Source organism: Drosophila tropicalis, unplaced genomic scaffold (genome assembly GCF_018151085.1).
Source record: "Drosophila tropicalis isolate 14030-0801.00 unplaced genomic scaffold, ASM1815108v1 contig_443, whole genome shotgun sequence".
In the NCBI taxonomy this organism is placed as follows: Eukaryota; Metazoa; Arthropoda; class Insecta; order Diptera; family Drosophilidae; genus Drosophila; species Drosophila tropicalis.
In genome coordinates, this window is record NW_027172907.1 from 3,027,278 (window position 1) to 3,052,822 (window position 25,545).

Consider the following 25,545-nt stretch of genomic DNA (forward strand, 5'->3'; position numbering starts at 1 on the left):
TTTAGTTTTAGTGATTCTTGCTAAAAAACATATTCAATTTGCCAAAGAGCCAAAGAGAAATCAAAAGAGCGAATGATTCATTATTAACATATACTCTTTTGTAACAACAACAATGAGCAAGATATATGAATTGGAATAATGTGAAAAACTTTAAAAATCGTTGATTTTCTCCTCATTGAATGCAAATAAAAGAATATTCAATTTTTCTCCAAAACAAAAACTTTGAAAAAAAAAACAAAAAGGAAAATTAAATCGTTAGTTTTGCTTATTTTCTTCTTGTTAAAATTTAATGGCTCCTTTGTTTTTGCTCGACTTAAAATTTATAAAGTTTTTGAATATTCTCTCTCCTATCGAGTGATTTTGATAAACATAAAAAGGTAAGTAGTTTTTTAAGTACTTTAATATCAAGAAAGGCGTCTCTCTCACGTGCCTTTTATTTTAGCATTTAGCTAGTATTAAAACTCTTATCTTCCCCTTAAGACAATGTCTAAAGTATATTAGATCTATTCTTGTTTTCGAATCATTTAACAGTTTCATGTCCAAATCAGTTTTTGGAACTTAAAAATAAAATTGATCGAGTATTAAGTTGATTGAGTCAACAATTTAGTTATTAATTTAGTCGAGTCTCTAACATCTGTGGAATATATGGTTAAAAGCGGTTTTTCGATAGTTTTTGTCGTTACTATAGCGCTGAGAAGAACTGCCCTGCGATGGACTTGCGCCTGGCATCGAAACTCCCAAACGCATTTTTCTCGAAACTGGTCGAAAGTGACTTCTATGATCGGGTTGATACTTTCAGGATATGTTTATTTTGTAAATCAGGCTATGAGCTGAACTTGAATGTTTCTGAAATGTTCTTAAACAGATTCAAGAAATCGAATTTCGAATCAAGTTTGCTTCAAAGTTGTGAAAAAGGTTTGTTTTGAAATATCATAGTTCAATTAATAGCCCAGTTTATGCTTCAGTCTTCTACTTCTATGACTAACTTTTATAATAGGTAATCATAATCAATTAGATTATCAATTGAAGTAGAAAAATTTAATGTGAATAAGTTTAGTAAAGCTAAACACACACACCTCTAACACATAAAGTTAACTTGTTAATGTTTATTTAATACGTTCATTAATATGTAAAACAAAAAACAATAAAGTTATGGTTTTATTGCAGTCCATCTAATCTGATTTATAGTACATATTAGTATTCGTATTAGAGCAGAAAATTAATCTATAACAAGTCCTCATCCACACTTTTTGAAAGGGTATGAACAATTGAAATGGGATAATGATCGTAATCCGATATACACGTAAAGTGGCAATTAGTCAATTTTCATAGTGAGCGAGGGAAACCTTTAGCCGGTTTTCTCTTTGACATATTTAGGCGCATGCTCCATTTAGAGCTTTCTCTTGCTTCCCATTTTTACCCTTTCCCCTCTATCCCTCTGTCATCTCAACCCAACTCAACTCAGCTCTGGTCATCTCTTGCTATCATTGAGACTCTCCATTTCGATATAGAAATATAAACAAGAACCGCGTTGCACGTTTTCTCAGTCGCCTCTCCCCCAGGGTCTGGGACTAGCCCTTGCCGCCGGCAAACAGCTGGACACAACAATGAAGAAGGTGGAGAATGGGGATGAGGACGACAATGAGGACGATGAGGTGAAGCCATGACAAGAGCCTGCCAGACAAACTGACTGCAAAAATAGTCGGAAACAATGTTCATCATCTTACTGGAGCATGACAAAGTAAATCATGGATAAAACAAATCACAAATGATGTTGTTGCCCTTTGTTATGGCGATTATTGTTGCCTTTGCAGCTGATTATTTGATCAGCATTAGTCTTGGCTTAGCTTACACACACACACACACCCATTGGCACTGTCACACAGGTGGCTGCAGCCCCAGAGAATATAACCAGGAAATGAAACAAAAACTTTATCTTCACCGAATACAGCATACCCTTAAAGAGTATCAGAAAACTTTTATGTGGAGGATGTGTTTTAATTTTTTAAAACTTGAGTTTGAGAGGACTCAAGCTTATCTTAAGTAGAAGATGATGTTTCAAGCCACAACTTTAATATAAGTACTAGCAAGTAATTGACAAAAAGTAGAGCTAAAACGATTAAAAACCCAGAAAAAATAGGATGGAGATGAACACGGAAATGCGTGCCACTTTGTGAAATGATTCACTTTAACCAAGAAAAGTTTCCAACACTGAAATTAATCAGTTATGAGTATGGTAAAGATGGGATAGGGGAGGGTAAATTAACTAAACTAAGATTAAAAGTAACCTAGAATTAACTTATTAGACTATCTAAGGGAATGCAGGGTTTTCGGTTGTCTGACACATTTCATATGGAAATGGAAAAGAGTACAAACATTTTTGTTATGTTAATATATCCGATTACCCTATCAGGTGGAGGGTATGAGCACGAGCTGCTGGATATCCAGGAGAGCCCGAAACGGTGTGGTAGATATTGGTAGAAGGCGTCGATTGGTTGTGGGGAATGTGGACCTGCTGACAGCCACTTTCAATTTTATTTGCCAGCATTATGGGTAACATGATTATTGAGCGTGGCTGTTAAAATGGATTGCTCATACGCACCGTTGCACCCAGGGGAATTCAATGAATGAACAAATGAAAGACGAGCACATCAGCACGGCACAGCACAGCATAGCAATGCACGGAAAATTGAGATTCTTGGAATTTTCCGCGTATTTTGTATTTCTATTTATTATTTATTTCATTTTTCTGTTTGTTTTTGTTTTTTATTATGTATTATTATTATTATTATTATTATGTATTATGATTACTTTACATGAGAAGATACAAATTCCTACAATATAATTTAATTAGGTTTACTAGCTAATCATAATTAAGTATCAACAATTACATTTTTGTTTTCACTTGATTTCTTTTTCTTTCTTTTTTATGTTGTTTTGCTTGTTTGTTGGTTTTTGTTTTGTTTTTTTGTTGTTGTTGTTGTTGTTCTTGTTGTTGTTTACACTTACACATTACAACTACACATGTAAAATTACCGATTTTTTTCGGTTTTACAAGATATATTTAATAAAAAAAAAAAAAAAAAGAAAAAATGTTCTTGTTGTTGTTGTTTCTGTCCCAAAATGTTGCATGCAACTATGAATTCATTCAATTGGGCTGAACTTCACAAACGAAATATGTCTCAAAACTGCATGGAGAGTCATTCCATTTGAGACCTTTGCCATCCCGATTCCATAGCTCTAGGCAATTCTCCTCCTCGCCATTCTCATAGCGGAAATTATTTGGTTCGCCGGCATTCCAGTTGGTAAAAGTAATTGGACGGCCAGTGGCCATCCAAAAGAAGTTACCCTCATCGGCCAGATCTGTGCCGGATATCCAGAAATGTTCGTGGCCCAAGCCTGCAGATGACAATTACATAAACAGAGAGAGAGAGAGAGAGAGAGAGAAAGAAAGAAATGAAACGCTGAGTTGATCAAAGTGGGAAAACACACATACACACAAATTAAAACAGTTTAAAATTTTGGGCATTGGAGAAAGGAGGTGTGTCCATTGCCCATGGCCCTGCGAAACGGCCAACACATTGCCCACATTCACTTTTTTGAACGATTTATGCAATGGAAAGTGCATGTTGCGGCCAAACACACACACACACACACACACATTGAGAGAGTTGGCCTCCTTTACCACCTCCTTCTCCAACCCATTTCATTACAATGCCAAATCCCAATCCATGCTCTGACTGCATTTCCCTTTTGTTGCTGCTTTGGTTTTTGGTTACCAACTTCCGCGTATTATGAACTCATGCTAGCCAGTTGGCTGGACAGTCAGTGACCAGTGTTCAGTGCCATTCCCATTCCCATTCCCATTCCTAACAATCTTATTGCATTTCAAAATGTTTGTTTGTCGTTTGAACGTTTCACTATCGTCACATCGTCACATTGATCGGCTCTTAACTGATTTAAGTTGCCCACCAACTGACTGGTTGCTAGCATTTACAATATATGTGAATACACTATCTTTTTCAGCTCGAACTACATGGACTTTGGCATTAAATATGTGACTATTAGTCGCTCTAAGCATGTTCATTCTGCTCGTTTGTCAACTATTTGATTTCGTTTATTCCATTTTGGCCGTAGAGCATTCCATTGGCCATTGATTACTTACCAAAGTCCCGTATGTGTTTTTCTAGTCTATCGTTCTCTTCCTGTGATGAGATGCTAGCCAAATGCATGCCATGGTAACGACAATATTGCGTGGCTTTGAACCAATTTGCCTGTAAGAAAATAAAAAAAACCATAAGTACAACAAACCAATGAGATAGAGTACAAAAGGAATATAAAGTCAAAGAGTTAGAGTTATATTTGTTGTTTTAATGCTTCCAATCATGAATCTTTAACTGCTGATGGATTACGTAATCTTCGGCCAATTAACCCACATCAAGTTGAGCTGGTCTCAGGTCTAACTGACACCTTCATTTTTCCTTCTTTTTTTTCATTTTCTTAAATCAATACAATTCTATTTTCAATCGATACATATTCAATTGCATTTACCACGTTGTCAGATGCACTTCAACACCCTGACAAAAATGTGCTGAATGAAAAGCAACAACGATTTTTTTTTATATCTATATATCTACCATATATATGTATATATGCACGTATATGTGTATAGTCTGTTGGTTTATTTGATTTGGTTTTGCATAGTGAAAATTGAATGTGAAGCCAATTAGTGTCGAGTGTGTAACTACTATATGATGTGGTTTTTCATCAATCGGAGTTCCTTACGAACCACACAATATCCTGTATAACAATATATATGTATTTACAAGGTGTATATGTATGTAGGCAATTTGATATTCAATTAACACTAATGGCTTTTGGCTGGTCTAATTAGCTGAAAAGTTTTTCAGCCTGTTGATTGGCCATTGGCGCTCCCCGTGCCACGGTTTAGTGAGTGCCTCACGGTTCTATGTTGGGTGAGTTGATGTGCACATAAATCGATTACGCAACTATCTTCAATGTGGGGGAAGAAAGAGACGGAAATCGAGGGAAACGGTGGAGCAGGTTGGAGTAGCCATAGTTCTGATGGTTCTGCCCTGTTTCTGTTCCTGTCGTCAATGACATTAACTTTGCTTTAATTGTATTAGCCGTAATTGTGCGCGAATAAGGCTCAAACTGTGTGTTGGCATCCTTGCAGTTGCCTCGTTTCACATATGTGTGTGTGTGTCATCTGTGTTAGCCAGGCTGGAAGTGTTTAATGCCTTCATTTCGTGTTCACTTGCGTTTTCGTGCTGCCTGTTGTGTGGTTACTTGGTCTGTTGTTGTTTCCGTCCTTTTCTCCCACGCTATCATCTGCTTTTACCTTTCATTTGAAAGTGTTTATTGGGCTGTAAAAGGTTTTTCGGTTTGGCTAACTGGCTTTGAGAAGTCAATTAGTTGCCTTTATGGTGGCAAAGGTGAACCAAGGATTTCTTTCACCCACACACACACACACACACACACAGAGCGAATGGAATGTGGCATAACAGTCTACTCATATCATACAAACACTTTAATTGACTTAAAGGCAGAAAGTGTACCAAATAGAGAGAGAATTGCTAACTTTAATTAACATTTTGCCCAATTAACGCATGCCAAGTTTATGGTTTTATTTTTTGTTTTGGTTTAAAGGCAATTAACTTTACCGTTTTGTCGCATGCAAATAATCTAGATTAAGATTCACTTAATCAAACATTTCGTGTCTTAATTTAAAGAATATATATATATTTTTTTTTATACGTTGTCATATAAATCTTCACAGTTTAATTCGACATTTCAGCGCTTTTTAATTGCAAATGCAAACAAACCAAAACAAAAATCTTGAAAAAACGTAATTAATTTTTATGCAAAACTACATACATTCATATATATCTTGCTCTTTTCCTCTTAAGTAAACAAATCATATGAATGCCGCCCAGATAAATTGCGAATTGAATTCATTATTTAAACATTAATTAGCCACAGCACACAAAAATTCTCTCTGGAGAACAGAGACAACAACAGAATCAAATAAAAAACCCAACCGAATAAATGGCAAAAGACATAAATATTCCCAAATTTGTCTTCTAACGGTATACCTATATGATCCAACTGCATCTCTCCCTCTCTCCTACCAACTCTTAGTGTTTGTGTTGTGTCATAGCGATTAAAATTTTAACATTTTAAAAACCCAGAGCACTGACATTTTAATTTGTTGCTTATTTTATTTTTTTCTAAATGATTTTTACGACTCTTTCAAATTCCCATTCGGCATTCCGGATGAGGGGGCGGGGAGTAGTGGGTGGATGGGCGGTATGAAGAAGATGATCATTTGGTTATCGCATTGTTAATTAGCCACGCATAACCAGGCGATTAAAAAGTCTTCTTGCCTAATTTATTGGGAAAACTAATTAAGAACCTCTGTGCATATTATATATAGAGTTATGAATTTATTATAACGCCAACTGAGATTACCATATATGGATTCGGTTTTTTCTTCTCTCTTTCTGTGTTTAGAGGATTACGCAACTCGTATACATGTGTATGTGTGTGTAATAAGTATGCAAATGATGCAATTAAATTTGCGAAAAAAAAAAAAATAGATACTACTGCAAAATGATTGCAAAAAGAGCAAACAAAACTAAATGATTTGAAACTCCATGCAAAGCGTTAATTGAAGACCATGTCGGACCTGATGTGGTAGCCACGGCAAAGGCGGGGGAGGGACACAGGAGGTTGCCCACAAATGATCAAAATGTGCTAAATGGCATTTTAGCCATAAACATGGCATGGAAATTTTGTTGCCACTTGGTTAATTGAGTTGCTGTAAATTTAATTTGCCAACTATTTGACGCCAGAGCAAGATAAAACGAAGCCAACACTTTTCTATGGGCCATAATTTTATGCATTTCTTGTTTGATTCAATTTGATTTATCCCAGAATAGAATAACGATTAAAATTCAAGAATTGTGCCTTTAAATTTGATTTGGCTTGCACATAGATTCAATAGATTAGAATGCATTCATTTATTTCTTAGCTGAGCTTTAATGGATCAAATTAAGCTGATAATTTGCAATTTAAGCAATAATCATTATTTTTGGAAACACTTGAGAAAATAAAAGATTTATGTACGAGAAATAGTTAAGCATAGTTAAGAATTACAGACATTGGGGTATTATAGTTGAAAGGAAACACAAAGGAAACAACAAATTTAAGGTTTTAGCGGAGTTTTCAACCAAAAATTATATATTTTTTTGATCAACTTTGAGGAAGGTCGTCGGTTTATACCTTTTATTTGAGAAATATTGAATGTTAATTTGTAAAAAATTAACGAAGTTTCTATAGAACCTATCTTTTCAATCTCATATTGCAATTTTGAATCTTATATTTAAAATGAAATGTTTGAAATTTAGATTTAAATGGCTTGAAGTTAATTCTGGTTAGCTCACCACTCTTACAATGTTAAAACTAATTGGGAATTACAATTAAAAAGAAGCGAAATAGAGAGTCAAACAATACGAAACGTGATGACTTCGTTTTCGCAGGATTGACTAATCTTAAAGATATTTTATTTTGTGGACTAACTATTAAGTGTAAAAAAGTGTTTGACTTCAAGATAGTAAGAAAACACGACTATAAGGATTGACAAGATGATAGAAAAGTTGATAAGAGTATTTGAAATCTTTTTGAAACATTGAATAATATTATATAAGTAAGCAATGCTTGTTTTTTATGAAACATTTTAAAGTAATTTAGCCATTATCTAAGCTGATAAATAATACATATGAATATATATAGCCTTGAAAAGTGCGCATTTCATTGACAACTGATATCAATAACTTGGCATTAGGTTTTAGTCCAAATAGCCTTAACTAGAACTCAACACAGCCAATGTCATCTGGTTAAGAGCCCTGAGAAGACTACCACTAATACGCATACTAATACTAATACCGATACTACGCACATGGTCTAAGCCCATGAACACCTGAAAAAGAGGCGCGTGCTGGTTCACGCAACACATCAAGAAGACGTGTTCGATGACGTTGCCGCAGACAATTTATGCAGCCATTCATATTAAAAACGAATTAGTCAAAAGGCCCAAAAAGACTCCAACTAACGACCAACGATCAAGAGATGGACGGGTATGCAAATGATTCACATAAAAACAAAATTTAATAATAATAACATATAAATATTTCATCTATTTTCCATACACAGCATTCAAGCAATCTCCTTGAACTTTAAAGCCACATCGTAAATTGACTTATGACGTTACCAATTTAAAGCAAAAGCCAACCACTATAACTTTGCATTGTAAATTCATTCATAGGGTATAGTTTATCACTTAACGGAACTTAATGACGGTGAGAAAATGTTCAATTGACAACTACATGAGAGGGGGAATTTCGCTTTAAGCAAAAAATAGGATAGGTAACTATCCTTGGATTAAATCTGCCCAATCTCTTTCTGACCAAGACCATGTTGCACAGTGTAGTTAATACTTTTGCTCGAAATTGCAAGCGAAAATCTTAAATTTTTTTTCTTTTTGTTTTTTTTTTTTTTTTTTTGTTTATGAACTCATCGAACCGGACTGCAATCTGGTGGCTAGTGGCTGGTGGCTGATGGCCGGTGGCCAGTTTCAGTTGCATCTTTCCATTTACTACAGTAACGGGGAGCGTGGAGCATGGAATGTGGAAATTATGTGGCTTACCTTGAAGAAGATGCCGAGGTAATAACGTTTCTCGCCCAGCTTCAGCAACGGCATTGTCCATTTATTGGGTGTATATTGTGACTCGTCCACGCAGTTGGGGCAGTCTAAAAACAGCGCACAACAAAAGCGACCAAAAAAGAAAAGAGAAGAAGAAAAAGAGAAATAAGTAAGTGATGAAGGAAGTAAAATTTAAAATGCGTAAAACAAACTTTACAAAAACCGAACAGAAATAAAAAATGTTAATAAAATAACAGAAATTCTCGGAGCTTATTTAAGGAAAGGCCACAGACAGGCAAAAGACAAAAACTCTCAAGGGAATTCATGGAATGGAATAGTTTTATAATTGATTGCTTGATTTAGTATTGCGAATTATATAATTTGAATTATCATTTCACAGTTAATAAATCATTGACTCAGTACTGAACAAAGGAAGATGCAAATATATGTATAGACATAAATCATTAGTCCTTTAGAATATGGCAAACTCTTCTTGCGTATTTATTAGTAAATTGTTCATAAGCAAGGACCTTTTGTTGAAACGATCTACAAAGCGTTGAAGAGGAAACTTCAGTCAGTGAGATGTAAAAATCTGATTGCCCAAGGTGTAAGTGGAAGGTGTGGCTAAAATGCTTCTTTGATTTTTGGGCCATAAAGTTAACACAACTCATAAACTCATGACCTTTGACCTTTCTATTTTTACACATCAAAATGTTGCGAAATTTTGGATGTGGTTTTCTTGGAAGCAACGATGAGTACCCTCTCCCCACAATCCCAACCAACCGCCTACTTCTTGCCACATTGTTGTTAATGGTTGAATGCAAAATGTTAACTTGGCCATTGCATTGTTTTCACACGAAATACATATACACAAACATATTTACACACTTTTTTTGCCGTTATTTCATTCGTTCAGCCTCGTCAACATGCATCAATAGCGACAGCGACGCCCACCGCTACGGACGGAACCTTGGATGGAGACCATTTCGGATGATTAATTAACAACATTAGCGAAATAACACAAACACAAACATAAAAACGAAAATGAAAACAAAAAACGAAATAACCGACCAAATTTGTGGCCAAACTTTGCCTTCTTTTGTGGCTAAAACAAAAGAAACACCGTTACCTGTCTGCTTGAAATGTTTGACGTAAATGACCTTCACATACTAAGAACACAAAAATATGTGAACAAACATATATACATATGTATATATTTGATTTGATTTCTCAAGACAAAAGTTATGGACGACCTTGATTTAGTTTCCAGTTGAGTTCTACTTTGGTTTCAATTCAAGCCCATTTGAATGATTCTTCTCGACGCACACGTCATTTGGGATTATGTACGAAAAGTCGGACAAGTTGAACTTGTTCAGATCGGAGTATGGAACCGGTTGGCTCGGTTTCCCGCTGTTCTATTCCTTCTTTTCTATGAAACTGAAACTGAAACAGGAATTTAAATACTTAATATTTAAATTCGAAATGCACAAAAACACACTAAAATGAATGAGTTGAATGTTTTTGGTTATATTTTTGTTGTTTTCTTTCGACAACCTATCATAATTCAATTTGTACAACAAAATTCACTTCGTTTGCAATTAGTTTTTCAGTCTTTTGTCTCAAGCGGTGCCTTTTAGATGAATCGATTCGAAAACAGGATTTTTCCTCAAACAAATTGCTAGATGAAAAATTGTCATATTGTATAATTAAACGAATAGATTTCGAATAACAATTGAAATGATCATCAAGATGGACGATCATTAGCCTAAAATTAATTGAACTTGGCTCTTAGTGAAAGGTCTCCTCACGAGTTGCATCATTCGACATTAAAGTAATATTGTTAATCACATTTCCAACTTAATTCCCACCTGGATACTGACCGGTTACTAATTTGTCACAACAATTTAATAATAAACGAAAAATACAAGATTCAAGATTCAATCAAGAGGTGTCAAATTGATTAATAGAATTTGTCTGCAGGTAAAAATGGGCAAACTTTAATTTGCATGCCTATTTTCGTGTTTGTTCAACTGTAAATTGAAGTTTATTTATTTAAATCATTTAAGCAAATAAATATACATATATATTTTGAACAGTTGTTGTTGTTGTTGCCACATGTGCAAATATGATTTATGAAAAGAGATTTATGCTAACCAGTTTATGGTTTTTATCATTTACACTTTCCAAAACGAGTCTATTGCCTATTCAGGTCTTGTATAGTCTCTCACACATGAACAATTCACCTCGAAAGGGTATTCGAAATTCGTTAAACTGAATTTGTAGAATTTTTTCAGTTGCTTTTTTATGCCATTTGCAGTTTAAACTTTAAAGTCAATGTCAATTGTCGTCCAGATTAACTACCAACAAATTATTACGGCAAAAGAAAACAGCGAAAAGAAAAACGAGCAATTAAAAAACAATTTTTGTCAGGCTTTTTGACCTTCAATAAATCGGCCATGCGTTGGAAATATATTCAATTTATTGAATATTGTGTTTTTTTTTTCTTTTTTTTTTTTTTTTTTTTGTTTTTGTATATTTCTTGATGACGCTTGACATTCAACGTAAATGAATAATAAATTTTTACACAACAACAAACAAAAAAAAAAAAAAAAAAAAAACAACAAGAATTTTTAAATATAAAATTATCTTCCTGCATAATAATTTTTGCATGTTTGTTGAAATTTTTTGTTGTTATTTTTATGCAAATTCAAAAAGCAAATTCAATACAAAAGAATTTTGAATATTTAAATTTGATTATTTGCAATATTTTTCTTTACTGACGTTTTTGTTCATGCTTTTTATTTCGGTTATTTACTAGATAAGATAATTATTTGTTTGTATTCTCATTTCGTCTTTTTTTCATGTTATTCTTCCTATTATTGTTGTTGTTAGTGGTTTTTTGTCTTTGTTTTATAATTTGATTGGTTGCACTTTTATAATTTGTCTATTATGGCAAATTATTGATTAGGAATTTAAGATATGATGAGATTTATGGATTCTATACCATTCAAATTTAATTAATAGCGACAGTCTAGACTTAATTTATGGAATTTAATATACTTGAATATATAATCATCGGGATTGGTGCTTAAAGTTGGTAATAGATCATTTATCAGAGCAAATGAACATCAAAGTGAATATGCGACTAGGTAGGGAAAGAGCAACACTTGAAACACTTGTGTCCTTGATCACATGATCATAGAAATGTTGAGCTTAGTTTAGTTAAGTCCCAACCAGATCTAACTGATTTTTAAGTAATTTAGATAAGACTAGTTTAGAAGATTAATATTCATAGGCTTTTAGGGAAGAATTAAGAACTAAACTTATCTATCCAGCATTTCATAACGTTGCTGATCATTTACGAATCAAAATAGTCAGCTTTTATGAAACTTTTATTCAATCCTTTTTCTGTTCAAAATAGTCATAAATGTTGGGTAAGGACTTCTTCTGGTGAATTGGATATGATCACTTCTTGTAATCAGTTATTACAGCCATATTTCTAATGTCAAGTGTTTGATTGATTCAAACTAGAGTGGGAAATAGGATTATTGTTTCCCTTTTCAACTCTTAAGTAAACCTGAATCTAATATCTTTGGCAAAATGGCACACGTTAACACAATATTACACATACGCCATGTCTCGCAAATTACCCATGTACCCAACTAGCAATAACATAAAGCCATTTCCGTGTCTGCAAACATTGTTGTTTCATTTTTGGTGTTTCTTTTTTCCATTTTGACCATGGCCTTCAATTTGTTGGCAAAATGTGACCCAAATTTGTGCTCCTTAATTTGATATGATTTTTTTTGCTTTTATGATGTGATTTATTTGTTTTGCCAATTTAATTGCCTCAATGACTTTTTCGTGTCAACCAAATGTTGTTGCATCACAACTGAGGCACAGGTGCATAAGCAAATAAAAAGCCACAAAAAGCTGACTAAATGATTCCAACAACAACAAAAAGAGAAAGAAAAGTTTAAACAAATCAAACTGGAGCAGCTTAAATAAGAAAGATAAATCAATGGAGGAGCAGCAGCAGCTCTAACTCAATGCGGTAGCTCGTCCAGACTTCCCTCCCACTCCCCTCTCATGACAGCACCAGACAGCACCCCGGACCAAAATGGAGTAGACTATATATATAAAAATGTTGCTACCACTTCCACCTTAGCCAAGTTTAAAAAAAAACACTCTGACAAAAAAAAAAAGTGAAAGTGAATTTTTGATTTTGTTTTGCTTAACGCTTAACATCTACACACACACACACACGGAAACACACATACCCATATGTATCTATATGTGTATACAGACCATTTACAGTCCCTAGGAAGTAAAGCCTTAATAAGGATTTCCGCAGAGACATTTCACACATTTTCTTAATTTTTACTTTATTCAATAATTTGTGGGCAAAGGATTTGCCCAAGAGAGGATAATATTTATACTTTATAACAAAAGAAAGAAAGAGAGAGAAAGAGAGTGACACAAAGAGAGAAAGAGTTAATTTTACATACCAGCCACAGGACCTTGGACGGATCCTTTTTGAGGCGAAGCTTGAATTCCATTCAAACTGCTCAACAGTTGAACAGAAATTATCACAGACAAAATCAAATACTTTTGCATTTCGTTGCGTTTCGTTTTTTTTTTTAATAAATTTAACAATATATTTTAAACAAATATTTCTGTGTATATTTGAAACTTTGTTGATTTTTATTTGTATTTTTCTCTTTTTTTTTTTTCGGTTGTTGTTTTTCGTGTGATTGTTATATTATTCAAATCAAAAAATGTATGTTTACTATTTATGCAAATGTTGTTAGAAAATTGTTGAATTTTTGATTATTTCGCTTTACACTTCCGCACACTTTTACCCTGAAAAAATTTCAAAAATTTCGCTTTTTGTTTAGAGCATTTTTTATATATTTTTTTTTTTTTGATTATGATTGCTGTTGTTGTTGTTGCTGCTGATGCTGTTGCCGTTGTTTTGTGTTTTGTTGTTTTTGTTGTTATTGAGGCTGCCGCTGCTGTTATTTATTTAAAAACGATTTATGAATTTTTGAATCAATAAACGTTTTTTTTGTTCGTTTTTTTTTTTTTTTTGTGTTTGTTTTTTTTATCTTTTCTTAGATTGTTATCGCTAGAAATGAAATCGAAAGTTGCCAAAAAATCAAAAAAACAACAAACAAGTTAAAAAATATACATTAAGATCTTTCCAATCAATAAAAAAAAAAAAAAACAAAAAAAGAAACAAAAACCAAGAGTTAAATGAAAAAATAAAGACAACTTTTGTGCGCATGCGCGCCCACCAAACTGACCGTCGGCTGTTGAAGAACTAACAATTTCGGGCCGTTTCGGCTTTGGATAAAGCGGGAATTGGATTCTGCAAAAGACTCTGGCCGAAAAGAGAGCCAACAGCCACAGAGTCACATCAGCAATGTGGCCGAGAGAGTTGACTAACTGGTTCAAGAGAGTCGGCAAGTCAGCAAATCAGCAGCATCTTGGCTCGAACATCTTCTCTCAACTTGTTTGTGTTTAAGTGTATGTGTGTGTGTGTGTGGTTAGCAACGACTAAATTGAAGCTCCAAAAGATTAACCATCCCCGTATAAAGCCATTGGACAGTTTTCGGACACTTTGCGGTTGTTTGTCAAACACTCTCGATCTCAGCTCCAAGGTAACCGTCACTCAAGCGTCAAGTGTGTGAAATGTGCATCCCCTCACATATGTATGTATGTCTCTCCACCTATTGTCATATCAAATTGCTAAAAAGGTTCTCTTACACACTGAAACTGAAACCAAAAGTTCTAAAATACCCCCAAAAAGAGAAAGAGAACTCCAACAGAACGCACCACAAAAAGTGATAGTCAAATGGGCATTAAAAATCAAACCGCATAATATATACTCTTGCAAATAAGTTTGATTTACTACTTATAGGAATTTGCTCGAATAAAAATGTGGTCTTTGTTTAATTTCAAAACCACATTAAGTTATAAAAACAATGCTAAGAAATTTACCTAATCTATTTATTTCATTGGCTTTCATTGGCAATTCTTTATGATCGGAAGGCTATCTATTGAAGTTTTGCTCTTGGTGAGGCAATGTCTACTAACTAGCTAATAACTACTTATTAGAAAACACATAAAACCATTTTGAATTCCCGATTCAAATTCTATCAAAGTGGTTTGTGTCTTTAAGAATTTAAAAACAAGAGAGTATAACGTCTCGTATACGTAATTTCGTTAAAGAAAAAAAAAACTATGAACTTTAAAGTATAAAGTATTAAGTCTTGATATTAACAATTTAGTCAACTGTTGTTGAGATATTAACTTTAACATTTGACGTGTGCCATTTAGGAAATTGAAAGAGTTCTTAAAGAAACTTAAAACGAATTTCGGCAAAAATTTATTTTTTTTTTTGTTTCTTGTTAATGATTTGATTTTTCCAAGAAATTTTTGCATAATTTCAGCTTGAGAGTCATCATTGTTTGGCTAATGGTAGTTTATTATTAGCTAGGCAACCCATCATTACCACCATTTCAATATTTGTTTTCCTGTTGCGCTCTGACGCCTGCTTACCTAATGGGCCAACAGGGCGTATGATAAGCCATAAAGTCCCAAAGCATTTGCCATTTAATGGAATGTTTTTTTTTTTTTTTTTTTGTTGTTTTATTTTATTTCATTCAGATTTTGGCAAATCTGTAGTTTTATTTAGTTCAATGATACTTTTTTTTATTACATTTTGCCTCAGGGGCAACTGGTTCTTCCTCTGGGCTTGGCCTCGACTATCTTGGCGAATTTACGATTACCAGTTAGAAGTAGTTTACTAGCAGTCAATTTATTTAAATGTTGGAGCACATCTAAAAATTTATAGCCCCCTACACACGCAGACCACATACAACAAGTCTGTCACCAAGAGGCGAAAGAAACAAAAGATTTGCCATAAAATTGATTCGAGGAGACATTGCACCTACAACAAACATGAGTTTTGGCTCAGCCAATGGATTTGGCCTGGCTTTGGCAAACTTGTTTAGCCACAAACATTCCTTTTATTGTATTTCCGTGCAGGGACAGTCATCATTTCGTACGTTTTTTTTTGCGAATGGAAATTTTTGTATATTGTGTTTTTGCCAAGATCTTAAATTTAACTTGACAGTCGGTTGAGATAAGATTTGGAGTGAATTCGGTTTTAGAATATTTATTCAATGCATCGTCCAAGCGAATGACCTATGATAAATGTGGGAGCGTTTATTGTAAATTGACCAAATGCATTTGTATATGGATTAAGATATAACTAACTAAAGGCAAATGCTCGAAACGGGTTAAACTCTTTCATAGAATCTCAAATTTAGTGACTTTTTGGATGATTCTCAAAGGTTTTGTCTTTGTTGTCTACTAAAACATTATGAAACGTGAAAGGAATCAAGTTTCTAAGTTTCTTATAGCCTTAAGAGATATGAAAAATAATATATCGAGTTTTTATCGAAAATATCAAGATATATATCTTAGGTCTGTTGAAGAGTCTCGTAAAATTGATTGGTTGAATATTCCCTTTATATATTTAAAATTATTTTGTTATTCCGGTATGTCAGAAAGAGACACATCAAATTTGTTTCTATTTCAGTTGAAAATCATTTGTAAATGTGTCAAAAATGAAGTAAAAACTGAACCAACTGACCACTGAGTTTACTCTGAACAAAGAAAAATACAATATGCAACATACGATGTATGATTTGTATGTCAACGATTAAGTATTGACCATAAAAATTGATTGTCTATGTTTTTGGTATTCAGTGCTGAAGCGTTTTGGCCAAGACTGGAAAAAAATATCATAGAAAAACCAATATGCCAGTTGAGGAGGGGAAGAGCTGACGAGAAGGGAGGACTGTGAGGAAATGGAACCCATCTGCAATGGCCGCAATTTGGAGAAACATGTAACAACCACCACCACTACCATCGAGTGGTTGGTGGCAACCACTTGTTGTTGCACTTGTTGTTGCCACCGTTGCCATGTGTGTGTGTGTGTTTGTGTTTTGCATAAGCAGCAGCAACTTCAACTTGGCGCAACTTGGTTTCCAGTTGTGGTTTTTGTTACTTGGTATTCAATTTTTTGCTGTTGCTTCCTTTACTTTACATTTTGGTTTTTATCTTGGGTGGGGAGGGGGGCATACATATATATATTTTGATTTGTTTATTTTTTTGTGCTGGTATTTTGTAAGTGGCATCGGTTTTTGTGGTTCTTCGGCATAAGCAGATGCTGAACTAATTAATTAATTGGAAACAAGAAATCGGCAAACAAGAAACAAGTCTGAGACGCATTTCGAAACACGAGATATTCAGAGTTTCTTTCTGTGCCTACCACGAATGATGCGGTTCGATTTGAATTTTAAAATGCTAAGAGTTGCCATAATTCCATTCGATCTAACACCAAACAAATGCTAGAGAAACCAGATTAGAGACTAGAGGAATAGAGTAGTTCGATATGGGTGATAAGTTCATTGCTATTTGACCAATTCAAGGTCTTTGTTCTATGCTTTGTATGTGTGTGTGTGTGTGTATGTGTGACAACAAATTAAAGGCAAATTAAAATAAATTAAATGTGTAAAAGAACCAGAAACAACAACAAAAGCATTCTTTCAAAGAATTTGAAACAGAAGTCGGAAGTTTAATATGAATCATTTTAATAATTGCCTTTACTTACAAATTAGTTGGCTGGCCAACATTTTACAACAGAAAAAAAAAATGAATTATAAAGTCATTATACTTATATGCCTTTTAACAACTGGCATATTGATTAATTTTAATTATAACCAATTTAAGCAATTTAATATATTGTAGTATTTTGTATAATTTCATCAACTAATAATGTTACTTCTTCAAATTCTTCGAATCAGGTTTTTCCCCCCAACCAAACAGTTTTCAGTCTTTTAGACCTTCACTTGCTGCAGACATGTGGCTCATTGATGGATCATCAAAAATGATCAGCTAATGGCATAGCAGTTATTTTTTCATATGCAAATTAGTTTTTGGCAAAAATACAAAACCAAATACTCGAATCATTTGTCTCAAATGTTTCTTTCGGGGTTTTTTTCTGTCTTGTGTCTTTTGTGTGTTTTTATGATTGAATTTTCATGCTTGATATTGATCTAGTTGATATATTCATGTAACCTAGAAATAGTTTTTAAGGAAGTCCCAAATTGCGAAATTCTGATTGATATTGTTGAATTGGAGTGTTAAGGAAAAGTAAAATGTGTAGTATTTATTCTATGAAAATCAATTAGATCGATTAGAGGAAAAAAATAAAATATATAGATATTCTATTACCATGAATTGTATGCCACATATGAATCATTTTCATGGAAGATCCTTCCGTTTACACAGTCATATCGTTGTTAATTCATTAAAAAGTGTTTAAAGTTTCTTTGTTTTTGAAAACTTTTAGTCAAAATACTGCTTATATATTTTTTCTAATTCCATTCTGGCGAAAAAAAGTGTTACCAGATAAATAGAAAGCGCTGTCAACAGATCCTGGTTTAGGATCCTTTGAAGTAAGCAACAAATCAAAGAACAATGGATTAGTAAATTCCAAATATTATTTTGAAATGTTTAGAGGCAATTTCGACAATTCTATACAATTTGCAAAGTGGACAATGCGTCTATGTTTTCCTTACTTCTACTGGAAATCTTTCTGTGGATGTTGTTTTGGGTTGGGTTGGCATCCTATGGAAAGCCAAAAGCTAATATATTTCAAAATAGAAAAGGATATAACTTTAAGCCAACAAGGGCACATTGGTTCAAAATACATATTAACCAGTAAAGACAAATCAATCTGACTTTACTTAAAAAAGCTTCATTTCAATTCACTTTCATTTGTAAAACGAAGCCAAGTCGAATCTAACATCTATTTGCACATTCTGAATAGACTAGTTAATATTTATAACTAGTATATTATTCTATTCCATTATATTTAGTAAGATTAGATTAGATATTCTAGCAGATATTGTATTTGTGTCTAAAAACTAAAGACCATTTTGAAATGATCTCGTGAAAACATAATAAATATATATAATTAATCAAAAGAATGAAAAAGGTAAAGAAATAAACACAAACTTCATATAAGGTGGAACCTTCAATTGAGTGGTGAAAGAAAGGTATTAGGGTAATACTCTTTTTAGTTGAATGACAATCTAATAATGATTAGCTTTATAAGCCAAATCAGATTGATTAAAATGGATAATGATGACGTTAGGGTTTACCATTGAACCGTGTGATTAATGACCATCAAATGGCTGCCAGCTATGTATATATGGGCCTCGGCCCATCCTATTTTTCCCCCTTTCCCCCAATTGATCTCTTCATCTCATTGTTGTAGAGCAATGATTAATGATCGAATCGATGTGGGATCTTCAAGCATTATATGTAATTTTAAGACTGTCCACTTACCACTATCAATTTCATTTTCGCTTGGATCCCGATGAAATATATCGCCATAATATTGATCATGCTGTTCGGATTCCACACTCTGCAGCGACTCCTGGCCATCATAGTCGAAATCGTCTGCGCCATCGGTCTGGGCATCCTGATCGGTCTGCTCATCGAAACGGTTTCGATGGGAGCCATTATTATTGTTGGCCTGTCTTTTGGCTGCAGCTGCCGCTTGAAGGCGATTCCTCTGGCTACCTCCGCCGCTGCGTTTAAAATTGCCTGAGCCGCTGGCTGCAAAACCACGAGGACGTGGACGGGCCGATGGTTTCGGCTTGGGCAATATATCGGCTATGGTGGGAATCTTTTGGTTAGCACTCCGATTGGGGAAAAGTCGACGTTCCAAATAATTGGCAAATATCTGTTGAGTTATCTGATTCTGTCGGGCCAATTCACTTTGGTCCAATTGAAAAGTGTTTGCATTGATGTTGCTGTTGCTGCCGTTCGTGTTGGTACCTGAAACCCAAAATTAAAATGTTTCACGATTAATCAACTGTGTGTAAGTGCCTAATTGTATTTGTGTTTGTGTGTGCGTGTGTTAGTGTGGGTGCTTAAAGTGTAATCACATGTGGGCCGAGGCAATTGTGCAACATTGCCCCCAACAGGTGGTTCAGTTTTTTTCTCTCTCTCCTTGTCTTCTCTTGTGGTCTGGGGGGTAATTACATAAACGTTGGGCCATTAAATGCTGCAATAAAGAAGATGAACGTCCCGCTTCCCACATCCCATAAGCCTTGCCACCGCAGAGGTGTCGAAAATGAAGTAATCAAAAAGAAACAGACCACTGGGAGCGGTTTTTGAATACCCTTTGCTAATATCAATTATAATTCGGACTATAGGATATTTGCCATTTGCATTTACTTTACTTGAGTTTGTGTTGTGAAATTTCACCTTTTAAGCTTAGAATAATGAACATTTAATGACATTTTTGGTTGCAACTTTTGCCAAGTGCCAGACTGACCAGTCTGTTTGAAGTGATTCCTGATAATTAGGCTTTCTTTTTGGCAAGGTGGATTCGTTTTCCTTATTTTTTTAAACGACAGTTTGATGATCATTTGCCATTTTACTGTCCACAATGGTGTCAAGGGCAATTTGTTTCATTTCGCTTTAAATGCTGAGCAGTTAAGCGGATTGCCGCCAGCAGTTTTTATTTGCACTCCCAGATGGAGACAGAGATAGAGAGAGAAAGAGCGAGACCCAATACAAGTCTCCCTGTATGTTGTTGGCGTATATTTCCCTTTCAAAATGATGAGTTGAAATTGTTAAATAATTGATATAAATGTTGAGAGAGCATGAGCTAAATATGCACATATAAATTTCGTTTGAAAGACTCTTTAAAAAACATCTCATGGCCACGCCTCTCAATTGTCACGCGCCCATCATTTGATTACCAGTTTATATATGGGTATTATATGTATATTCATTTAGGGTTTCTTGAAATATGCCTTTAAATGTGTAATTATTATCAAGTGCAATTTATTATGCAATTAGTTGTCAGCTTTAAGCAATATTTTTAAATATTTATTTTTGTTGTTTTTATTGCGAGAGAGAGATAGAGAAACAGCATTCCAACCCTGACATTTGCTCTGGGTCTCTGGGTGATTGAGTGGCCATAAGCTGGTTGGCTAAGAGGCAGATGAAGGTGGAACAACTCATTAATGCCTGATTACTGAACTAAAAAATATATATGTATATACTATATATATATATATATGTAGTTATGAGGTGATGTGTGGTATGTCGATTGTCGATTGCTTGAAATCAGTTTTAGGTTCAATTTGTCGGTCTTATCATTTGAACTTGCATTTAGTTTGCGGCTCAATCTGCCACTTGCGGGACACTTGATAAATAATTGAGGTAAAAGTGAAAGTCAAAAATAATATACAAGAGATAGAGAGAGAGAGAGAGAGAGGGAGAGATTATACAGAATGATAAAGACAATCCATTTCAAAAATGATTTTAAGTGCCATTAGTTAGTAGATATTTGATGATGCTTTTTCGAAATGACTGAACAAAAACTGAAGACCAAATATTAAAATTGAATTTACAATTAAAATTCATTTCATTTCGAGTCTGTTGTCTGTTAGCCCTGAAGCTATGAAGGCCGCATACACACGGAAATCTAAATCTGACCAATTACAGAAGTACTTATACTTATTTTGTTTGGGCTTCATTCCAACGGATGTTCAGTAAAAATTTCAAGCTAAGTGCAGACTGTCAAAATGTTTTCTCTCAATGTGCAAAGTCATGGGTTGAATGGCGTGGTCCCCTTTTTTTCCTTTTTTGACCATTAATTACTGATCGCACTGATCACTCAATAGACCATAGAGAACAATGGCAAAGGCACTCGACACTAAAACACTTTGAATAGCACACATTATTGTTTGCATTGTTATCGAAATCGAATTGGTAATTGTTCTCACAATCCTTGAGATACATATGTACATACATACATTGAGCTACAAATATTACGTATTATGCGATAATTTACATGCCATTGTGTCTGACCAATTGAAAACGTGATGGCCTAAATGCTAAAAAGGCTAACAAATGCTGGCACGCAGCTTTCGTAATGCCTTTCTGTAGTCAATAATAATTTCACGATTTGATCCAAAACGACAAAAATGCAACAGTCAAAGCAAAACCAAACTACAAGCAAAAGCCTAACGTAACCCAGTTCTGTCTTTATAGCATTGATGTCTATCTGTATATCTATGTACATAGCTATATCTCTATATCCAGCAGATACACATTCATAACATGACCAACTAACATTGGCTAACTAATTGTCGTTTACCTCACGGTGCACATAAATCATTGGGGAGACTTGCAGAGGATGTTGAGAAGCTGCCACTGCCTTGAAAAAATGCAGGCTATCAAAACAACAAATCATTTTGACTGGCAAAAGTATCTGTCTCGGCCTTTGCCTCTGCCCCTCCGACGCAGTATCTGTATCTGTATCTGCAATTGTAACTCTGCAAGCTGCAGCATTGCAAATTCTGCGACTTGAGGGCCGTGTAATTGCCGCTTGGTTGAAAAGAGGTCAATTAGCTGGCAAAACCCCTAACAAAAGACTTTTTAGCCAGTTGTTGTGCAACTGGCAAAAAAAAAAAAAAACAAAGAATTAACAACAACAACAAGAGCAAAAATGGAATCCAAAAATGTTTGTTTTTTCTTTCGATGTTTTTTTTTTTTCAAATGTTTTGTGTCTGTTTATGTGTTTTGGAAACTCAATTTAGTCACACATTCCATAAATATTGTTAAGTGAACATTATTATAGGCTTTTCGGCTTACACAATTTGTCAGTAATTACTTGAATCCTAACTATAGGCATAGTCAGACATAGTCACATACATACGCGATTACGACAACTTTAGACGGAATACAAATGATTGAATAATGGCTATAACAAAGTTGATTGAATTTATTTCAGCATTTGCTTTGATAACTAATTTCCTATATCCATGCTTCAAACTTCATGTCTCATTTTCATTCAAATTTAAACCCAGAAGACTTGCAAAAATTTCGTTATTAGCGATCGTTTTTGAGTGACTGTAACAATATTTCCTTAATTTGATTCAAAGGCACTTTAAAAACGTCTACTTTGAATTGTTTTCTTTAACAATTGTTAAGAAAGAAACTGGGCAAACTTACAAGAGTCTATTTATATAAGTTAAAGTGCCTCGGAAAACGTTGCTTGCAAACCTCTTTTGAACCAAATTTTAGGCTAAAAAATAGTTTGCCATTGACAAATTTAGATAGCAATCAACTCCTGACTTATAAAGGACCAAAGTTTATACATGAGAGAGAGAGAGATGCAAGAAAGTAGATTACAGAAGAACAGAAAGTTATATACTTATAATCAATAAAACCTTCAATGTCAAAATAAATGATACTTGTTTACTAATTTCGAATAATTCTTCTGTGATTTATATATTTGCCTCTGTTGACTTAGCAGCAAATCTTTGGAGGTGTCTGAAGAACAAATTGGTTTGCAGTAATCTTACCTAACGTTATTTAAGAGTGTAAAGAACTGAATTGACATGACTATGAATTACTTGAAGACAGAGGATTTTGAGTTTCAATGCAAATGTTGTCAAGTTATCCTTAAATTACAAGTAACAGCTTTTTAGAGATACCACTAAATTTGTATAAAGATAACTTTCGAATAGGTCTAAGCTACTTGTGAAACATTGAGGAACATTGTATCTTTTCTTCCCCACCATCTGATCGTTTTCACACCCCGCAAAAATATACACAAAGATCCTAAATTTTTAGATTGAAGTGACACTTCATCAAAATCAAAAGTTCATAGCAAAGATGAAGAATAAATCTATCCATCTACTAGGCTTAAAAGAATTCAATTCTTAGCTTTAAAGCCAATCTATAAATAAAGACTCAAGAATATGTAGACTTTTTAAACATTTCGCTAAAGGCGAATAGAGTTATATATCATTGTCATTTTATCGATTTCAGCAGGTTTTTTTTTTATACACGAGCATGATAAATTGCCTATACTTAATACTTAATAGTAGGCTCAACATTTCTATATTAAAAAAAAAAAAAGAACCTTTTTATCATTCTAATTTGCATATTTCAAATCATTTGTTGTTGTTTTTTTCTTCTCATTCTTTCTTTTTTTTTTTTTGGATATTTGTAAAATTGTTTGGCTAATTTGTAATCAAAGTCAAATTTCCTATGCAAATTAAGTAATTTATTGACATAATGTTCCATAATTATCAATGATTGGATTTAGATGGAATAATAAAAGGTTCTTGAACTTCATTTCTTCTTTTTCTTGTTCTTCTAGCTGACAATTTGCATTATGAGAAATGTTGGGATGATGACCATTTTAGGAAACGATTCTCGCACGCGTTTCTTTGGAAGAGATCAGATTTCTTATTTGTACATATTCTATTTGAAAATGTCACAAGGTGAAGGTGAAACAGAACGAAGGAGCTCCATGGGTACATACATACATATAGGTATGAACAATAAATATATATTCACTATATATATCTAATAATTCTTTTTCTGTTTGCGCTGGTTTTTCAACATTTCGTTGACATGCTGAGGTCATCAGCATTCCGATTTCAAAGGCGCTCCAAATGCAACCAAGATCAAAAATTCGATCTGATCTTCAAGAATACACAAAACACAAAAAAAAAAAAAAAACAAAAACAAACTAACATAAAAAAGAAAATAATAAAACACACACAAACACACACATATGTATATGTATATATGCATATGCCAAAATATTATTATTATTACTATTGAAACTTGCTTGTTGAATATTTATGCATACGATTTGGACTTAATCGGTTTTCGTGAAGATGGGCAACGAACGCAACTATTTTTGAATTTTATTTCTCTTCTTCTAAAACATTTTGGGGAATTTTATTAATCTAAATTAGATGGAGCAAGTTTTTTTTTCTATACCGAAAGATAAAAGATGCGAAAGTTTTCAAATTGTTGTACGTCAATGCATTGAATGCAAAACTAAAAATAGCCCATACAAAAAAAAAAAAAAACAAGTTAATAAAGTTCCAACAAAATGATATATGGTTCAAGTGTTTATTGGGTTTATGAAGGTTCTAAATTGGCCATTAATGTACTTTCTAATATTACGAAAGAAAAATGAAGTTAAGAGAGAGCTTATCCAACCTTCTAAGACAAATCGAAAATTGGTCGATTTTTAAAGATTATTTTCTAAAAGTTAAGTTAAGTAAAGTTATTTTCACAAAGTTACATTTATTTGAGAATATTTGAGACATTTTTCAAAAATAATCTTTGGTTATTTCTTCTAATTTCCTCAGACTGCATTTTCGCCAATTTCTAACCGATTTTAGATAGATATATTATTTTAAACATTACCCTGAATATCTTTTGAATGTAGATTGAAAGACTTTTCCAACTTGAAAATAAAGACAGGAATTTATCAAGTACTCTATGAGTATTATTAAGAACTTCATGAAATTAAGGTTTATTGTGGCATGATTTATATTCCAACTCCAAAATTAAACTTAAAGCATTAAGCATGAGTTATAACTTTTAAAATCGGTACTAGTTATCAAAGTTGCCTTATATTTATTCCTGTCATCTATGTATATGTGTGATCCGATTCTGATTTTTACATTTCGTAGCATGATAAATCCAGAAGATCTTTCACAAAAACTTCTATAACAAAAACGCTACCAGTACTTTTATCTTTCAAGGCAATATTATGAAAATCTTCTTTGATTAGAAGACATTAACCTTCGTATTAAGAGAAATGAGATGTGCTAATCGCTTGTTGTTTCAATTTGGCAATAACTAACTAACAAAGACTCTAAATAGTTCAATATATTGAAACA

The 25,545-nt window shown here is 33.7% G+C and overlaps 1 protein-coding gene across 3 annotated transcripts in view; it reads right to left on the bottom strand.

Moving 5' to 3' along the window:
- Positions 1–2,899: 2,899 nt before the first annotated feature.
- The window catches only part of LOC137573708 (phosphatidylinositol-3-phosphatase SAC1-like), a 31,765-nt gene continuing 9,119 nt past the window's right edge, over positions 2,900–25,545 (bottom strand). For 2 of the 3 annotated variants that reach the window (XM_068285713.1, XM_068285712.1), the window contains exons 2-5: positions 19,154–19,648; positions 8,729–8,832; positions 4,166–4,274; positions 2,900–3,399 (exon numbers count right to left, since the gene is read on the bottom strand). In XM_068285713.1, the coding sequence (XP_068141814.1) occupies positions 3,149–3,399; positions 4,166–4,274; positions 8,729–8,832; positions 19,154–19,648 (959 nt within the window). In that variant the 3' untranslated portion in view covers positions 2,900–3,148. Of the gene's footprint in view, positions 3,400–4,165; positions 4,275–8,728; positions 8,833–10,056; positions 10,169–19,153; positions 19,649–25,545 lie in introns of those variants that run through there. The other variant, XM_068285714.1, reaches the window with a different exon arrangement.